Raw genomic sequence first — 7500 nt, 5'->3', positions numbered from 1 at the left:
GTGGAGTGTTGGTAGCAGGGAAATCTCCTCACTGTCGACATTGTAAGGCAGAAGAGAGGCAATCTAGGAACAACATCACTCCCAGAGGTGGCCCCAATTACTTGGGGAGCTCCAAACCAAAGATCTCTCCTGCCTATTGAAATGCAAGTGCAGTGCTTGGAAAGCAGACCTGAGGTCAACAGGAGAGGCAGCTGAGGGCAAGACTCAGGCCAGGGCAATTAATTTCTACCAAACAGTACAGTGGCATACTAATTGTTTTTTGTATTAAAGTAGTTCTCCCATCCTGGGAGAGCAGTGAGGAGAGGAGAAACATGCCAAGAGTGGGAACTAGGAGTAGTTCTAGGGCTGCACTTGATCCTTGCCACCCATGGAGCATCTCTCCCCCACCCCTCCCATTTCTCCCCCTTTCTGCTGCTCTTTTTCACTGATGCTCGCTAATGGAGCTTGTTGCTTCTGCTGAAACAGGGGTGCAAGAGTTCCCTGCTGCTCCAAGGGACAGCCAGGAGAAATGCTAGTGCTACAGTGATCCCTTTTCTTTTTCACTGCCCTGCTTTTTTCCCTGCCATAGGGACTTTCCCACCTAGGCACTAGTGCAGACTGCAGTTTGTTCTGGGTTTCAGTACAAACCAGATTTATTAAATAACCCTTCTACACGTGTACCCTGGTATACAGCTCAACTGTAGGAATGAATGTTTTTTTTCTAGCAGCAGCTCATTTGTCCAGGTAGCTTGCAATTTTCCAGGGAAAGGCATGGTGTGGAGGTTGTTTTGTTTCTGGTCAATTCTGTTGTGGCACTTTTATTTTACATGGTTGAATGTGCATCTATAGGGACTATATTTCTTGAAAGAAGCAGATCTTTCTTCCCTGCAGAAAGTAACATCTGTTTCCTGGACAATGAAGCCAGGATGAGAACATAAGACCGGCAGATACAGCCAAGTTCAGGTTTTAGTAGTAAGTTAAACACTAAACTAGCCTGGGTTTTGTTTTCTTGGATTTTTTTTTTTTCTAGCCAACGGCTGTAAAATGTATCTGATCATTCTTTGCTGAATTGCAGAAGGAAATGGTTAATGTTTGTGTATGTTGCTAAACAAGATAAGATGCACCTGCAGTCTGAATTCCCATCTTGGTCATGAATGCTGTCTGTATCTTTGCAAACTAATCTGTTTAATCAAATATTAAGTTTTATTCAAATCCAAAAAGAAACAGACAGTGAATTGTTTTTCTGCATGATCTTTCTTTGTCATGCATCCTCTTTGCATCTCAAGAAAAATAGCCTTGTTCAGTCACAAAACATTTGCATAGATCAAAATTGAAGCACAACAGCAGTTTGTGTGCTGCTAAGACATCTGTAAAGGTGAAGAAGTTTAGTGTGTTCTCCCTGGCAGGAGGGTTTAGAAACATTAGTGCAACTTTTTACAATTTTATTTATTTTTAAACAGAATTCCAATCCAACTGGAGTAAGTTTCAAAGTTCCAATATGTGAAAGCTATAATTAGTGAATTACAACATTTTGAAATGAGGAGTTATTACATCTGACTAGAATTAAACTAATTAAACTTAAAAAAAAAAAAAAGGAGAGATTGTATAGCAAGCTGGATAACTCCGTGCTGATGATAAAACCTGGGCGATGAACAAATGCTTTGCAGCCAGCCAGCCCTTCTTTGGAGGGATTTGAAGATGCTCTGAGATACAGTTATTTGGAGCTTTGCTGATTAAAAGTACCTGAGGTGTAACTTAAGAAGCAGCTTGGCTTTACTGCTGCAGATTTTTTTTACCTGATACAGCCTATTCTTACCACTTTTCCTTCAGCTCAGTGCATGCGTGGGCTAGAAAAGCCTGTTAGAGCATTTGTGGGGGCTCAGGCTGAGAGTAACAGGAGAGAAAGATCATCTGTGCTGAAAAATATTTTTGTAAAAGAGCATTACCTGGGAGGAGGATTGAAGTGCAAATGAATCAAGTGCTGTTCAGTGCCACCCCTGTGCTTCTTCTGTTAAAACACATGAGAGCATGTATATGTTTTGTCCCCATATGCTTTGTTCCCAGTCTTTCACTTCCTATTTCTAGGGCTTTGCCATTTTTCTGCTGCTGCTGTTTAGGTGAGGCAACGTTGTGCTGTGTAAACCCACAATGCTGAGACTCTCAGGTTGTTTGAACACTGCTTTAGGTTCAGCTGCAGTACACTGTTCCTCTGATCTTTTATGTTCCTGAGCAGATGTCTTTCATTAATTTATGGATTTATCATCTTTTCTTTCTCTCCTTTTTTTTTCCTTTCCTTTTTTTTTTTTTTTTTTTTTTTTTTTTTTTTTTTTTTTTTTTTTTACACCTGGCAGCTGGCTCAAGTTTCAGCAGTTATTGTCTATTTTGCATTACCCATAGAATTGAATGTCATCTGTCTTCACAAAGCTATAGCTAAGAGAATTGAGGCAAGCCACACGAGCTGCTGGGACAGAGCTTGTTTGCGTTCCATTCGGCACCCCTCCTCCCTTTACCTCCTTAATATTTATTTGTGCTCGTTTTCTTTCCTGGCCTTGAATGGGGCTTAGCTCGTGTTCGGTACAGCTGTATGTTTACTGAATCTATTTCATCATGAGTCATTGTGCGTGTGTAAGTATCCTGGAAACAGCTAGTGCTTTCTTGGAAGAACAGTTGCTTTTCAGCCCAAGCACTTAAAAAGGAAATTAAGCAATTGGTCAGTTCGGTTTTTTTTTTCTTAAATAGCAATGGGTTATCTAATTCTTAGCTCTTAAGTCCGTCATTAACTATTTTTTGCTAGATTATTACAGATCGTATTTTTTATCACAGTAAAGCGTTAACCTTAGGATCAAGATATACAGATTTGTTGCATATTTGATATTACTTTGAGGCTGCCAAGTGCTTAAGAACAAGTATAATTTTAATAAAAAATGGATTGCTGGGAATTTGAGTCTCAGAGCATCTTTTAATACATGCTTCATTCAATATCAATATCCTCTGGCATTAGAGCAGAAAATATTTAAAAATCCTAAATGCAGAAGGAATCCAAATGCTTAGACAACTGTCTAATATGCTTAAATCCAGCAAATGTGAGAGGGGTTTTTTGAAGTTTAAGTTCATCCTTGAGCTTGCATTGAAAGAGAATATACACCACACCAAACCCGATTTTAACATGTTGTCGGCGTCAGAGGAATTGCAAATTAAGGAGACTCAGGATTAGTTTCTTTTCTCTCCTACTGGAGTTCCCCTTTGGACCCCCACTTCCCTGAAAGGATCACATAACAAAATGGATTTCTGGCATAGAAGTTTTGATTTGTCTAAAACTCTTATCACTGAGCAATAGGTGACAGCTTGCTACTATTATTTCACTTACGTATTTTGACAGATGGCACTGCAGAGCGTAATGCTCTTTTAGACTTCTCTATCAGTCTAATGGAGGTAACTGGAGGTTCTTTCAACTCTTCTCTTGGCACAAGAAGTATGTCAGTCATAAATTATCTTCTTTGTAATCATTAAGCATCTAAAACAAAATGCAAGTTCAGCTGAGCCTTTTTCCATGTACTTCCAGATAATAAGAGGTTTTTAAACTAATATTGTCAATGCCTTTTTTTTTTTAAATGCTACATTTTTCTAATCTAAAAATGAACTTTGTAACTGAAATAAAGGGAGAGGGTTTCACCAGATTTCAGGAATTAGGGAAAAAGGAATTTTGCTGAAAAAGCCTAGCTAATCATCAGTAGGCTGCTGATAAAAATTAGTCTGGGTTTCCCATCTCGAGGTCTGGAGTGGGATGTTCTTTGCTGACGTGCACCCGGCTGTAAGGCAGAGGAGGCACCTTGGCTGCAGTGCATCTGTCAACTTGCTTGACCTTCCCCCGCCATAAGGTGTGAACCGAGCGAAATTTTCAACAACTGTGTTTAGGAGAAACAGTCCTTAGAGAAGCTTCTGGGAAGGACCCTTAATTGACCTTGTGGGGGCCGCATTGATTTTCTCCACGTGCATCTTCATTTCTGATAAATTATAAAGCCATTAATTTGCTGAGGAAATGGCAGGGCCAGCCTGCGGCACAGATGTGACCAGAGCCGTCCTAGCACGCAGTTCACAAAAGGGAGCCAAGAAGCTGGGAGAAAAATCAGCAAGCCGAGATTGTTATGGTTAGCTTCACATTCCCTTGGGAACTCTTTTAGTTGCTTCTGTTTACAAATCTAAAAGGTAATGATGTTTCCAGGATAAATAGGCTGCCTTATAGGGTAAGTGGCCATTTATTGATCTGCTAGCCCTCATGTATTGATTGGTTAGCCCCAAATACAGCTCCGTTCTCCAAGGAGTTAACTGTGTAAATCAGGAGGCGACAAGTTTGTGGCAGAGGGATTCAGCGGCCAAGGGGCTCTGCCTGCTACAAATTTCACTTTGATTTGCAGGTGAGCCACTGAAGCAAAGCAGCAGCAGGACTAGGGAGATCTACCCCAGATATTAAAATTTATCAACACGAATGGAACAAGTGAAATGTGCTGTCTGTGTAAAACTGCTCAAAATCATAAAGTGCACCTGATTGTCTTACATGCTTTGGTTTTATTGTGTGCAAGCAGCACAACACCGAGAGGAAAAGAAGCTTTAGCTGGCATTGCAAAGGAGAAGGAGAAAAAAGCTCCCGATAAGTTTTCTGCGGCACATGCTTCCTGCATTTGTTTCGGTAGCAACAAGTGAATGTACATATGGTACACAATCCCTAAACTTGCAGGGTCCCTGAGACCCAGCACCTAAACTGATAGGAAGCACAGGGTTAAAGTTACGTGGCCTCTCGTCCCATGTTTGCCTGTTTTACAGAAAATTACAGTGCAGCAGTTCAGATGTTAATACTTTCTCCTGTGGTCTAGGGAACCATAGAGTATTTAATGGGGCACTCTGTACATTCAGAACCAGCTTTCTCAAGAAAAGAATTTTCCTTTACTAATTCAATCCTACATGCAGGAAGGCTTGTCACCGAATCACTTGAAAAAGGCCAAGCTCATGTTCTTTTACACCCGGTACCCAAGTTCCAATATGCTGAAAACCTACTTCTCAGATGTAAAGGTAAGAAAATCTCTTCTCCCCCCACCCTTTCTCCTTACTGCATGCTGTATTTTCTCACAAAATGGTATTGTTTTATCATGTTAGAAATTAATAATATTTCTGGCTACATAAAGTTTACATCCTGACCTTATTCACTTGTTCTTCCTGTTGAGGTGTACACTGCGTGTGCCTGGATAAGGAAAGGAAGGGAATGTTTCTAAATCTAAAAAAAAATTGAAATTTTTTTTTTAGATTTAGAAACATTTAAAGCAAAGTAAGGATAATTATTACAGTAAATTAAAGGGTCTCCATTATATATCCTATTAAAAAAGGAGAATTTTTTTTGGTGGTAGAAATGTACTTCCAAGAACATTTTGGAGCAGTTCTCAAGTACTCCCTCATTGTTTCATTTCGGTTGGTTTCCTCATATTTGTGCTTACATAAGCAGAGTGTAGAATCCCTTTCTTTCTGTCAAAAAGAAACAGTACATTGAAATTCTCCATGCAGAAGCTGCTTAAAAACAAAAGTGATGATTGTCTCTTATTTACAACTTAATTTGTTGTTGATGCAGAGTACACTGAGCATAAGGAGGATGAATAAAGTGACAGATTCAGGCCACATTATTCAAATGAGGATATGAAAGCTGTCGACATACAGCTGCATCCTCCCTCATTCTACAGAATATTAGGACCTCCTGATTTTTTTTTCTAAAAGTAATTGTTCCTTCACATCAACTTGATTTTGTGTTAATCATCTAAGTTTTTTTTTTTAAAAACCCATAGATTGTGTTTTAATGATTATAATAGTATGCATGGTGTCATTATCTAAGTAACTTTATAAACATTACATTAGCTTAAATTAGTTTGTTACATATCGTTCCCCCCCTGCATGTCTCCCCCCAAAACAAATTACAGAAATCCTTCTTTTAATCACTTTTGGGTTATGGTTTCTTCAGTCTTAGTGGGAGATTATCCCACAGGTTGTGAACTTGGCCCAGTTTCTGCTGATCAGTTTTCTTTGGTCAAGTTTCTTGGCAGTTTTTCCCTTTATTTTTTTCTCATTTAATGTTGCTTGCACATCTCAATACGCTCCTGCCCCTCGCAGCCGTGTCCTTGGAGGTTCCTCTATTCAATGCCATGTGCTGAGCGGATGGTGACAACATTTATAAAAAGGAGGGGGGGAAGCAATACAGGCACTTCCTAGGCTAAATGGCTGGTCAAGAATCATTAAACACACACAAAAAAAGCTGCAAATGGTGCAGCGGGCCAAGTGGAGGGTTTGCTCTCAGAGTGGATCCACCTGGAATGGAAAAATCGGAGGGAGCGTTTCAGGCAACACTGCTCCGATGAGGTGCCACAGGCAGATGTAGAGCTGGCAGGGCTGCTCAGGAGGGTCTGCTCTGGGGCTACTCTGTGACTTTGCCCCTGCAAGTTCACACAGCCAGGTGTGCTGAAGTGGGGATATTTTTTTGCTGGCGTCTGCTTTATTTCCACTTTTTAAGAAGATTCACACTTGTGTGTTTGTGTGCACACGGTGACTTTGTCTTCTGAAGTAAATTTCTGTATTTTACATGACTTTGTCTTCTGACAAAGTTGTGTAAAATACAGAAATTTACTTTAGTTCCACCTAACATTTATACAGCACCAGGAGAAACCCAAAAAAGCTTTACAAACCACCGGTTTGGGATGGAGTCGTTTGTCCAAAACTGATTGCATCCACTTCCCTGGGGACACGTGACAGCCACACATGGTCAGCAGCACCAGAGAACCAGGCATGCAAATATTGGATGCACTAATCTTTTCTTGAGCTTTTCCATACCTTTAAATGCTTCAAAGTGCTTAGCATGTGTTTGCAGTTGCTAGAGCCAAAGGATGCTCCCCCTTTAGCCCACGTGCAGTCCCATTAGCTTCACCCCTCCTTCTCACGGAAACGAGAGGACATAATTTTGCTTAAATGGAGCCAGAACGTCCTTGTGGTTTAGGCAGGTGTCCCCTACCAGTGCCGATGGGGACAACTGCTTGCCACTGGAACGCTCTCATCCATGAGCTGAGAACACATATGTAAATAGGTACCCTAATGAGACGTTTCCATGTGCTGCGCTGGCCAAATGTTTGGTTCTGGAGATTGTGGCTATATTAATAAAGATGTATCCGTAACGTGTAATACTTGAAGCAATCGTATTTAATTTCATTACTAATTGCCCTTAAAAATGAAAAGAAACTGTATTAGCACAGTGATTTATTTCAGAAATTTAAATAGGAGAATAAAGCTTGGGAACAATTTGAATATCAGGGCCAGGCCTTCAGGGAAAGTAAATGCGTATAGCTGTGTTGGAACCAAAGAAGCTGCACTGATTTACACCAATTAAAAATTGGTGCTTTTCTTCCTTCCTCCCCTGTCCCAAGATGGCAATAACCCCAAAATGCTGTGGCAAAACTAGTAAGATCTGTAGTGCTGCAAAATTCTGTGTACTAA

At 40.4% G+C, this 7500-nt stretch overlaps 1 protein-coding gene across 1 annotated transcript in view; it reads left to right on the top strand.

The window, feature by feature from the left end:
* The window catches only part of PROX1 (prospero homeobox 1), a 49192-nt gene that overhangs the window by 10722 nt on the left and 30970 nt on the right, over positions 1 to 7500 (top strand). The window contains exon 3 of the mRNA XM_054280365.1: positions 4935 to 5046. Within this exon, the coding sequence (XP_054136340.1) occupies positions 4935 to 5046 (112 nt within the window). The remainder of the gene's footprint in view (positions 1 to 4934; positions 5047 to 7500) is intronic.

Source organism: Melozone crissalis, unplaced genomic scaffold (assembly GCF_028551555.1).
Source record: "Melozone crissalis strain CALT ecotype California unplaced genomic scaffold, PUWL_Pcris_2 ptg000027l_1, whole genome shotgun sequence".
Classification (NCBI taxonomy): Eukaryota; Metazoa; Chordata; class Aves; order Passeriformes; family Passerellidae; genus Melozone; species Melozone crissalis.
Note: the sequence above shows the minus strand (reverse complement) of the source record. Positions and strands in the feature narration are given on the sequence as shown.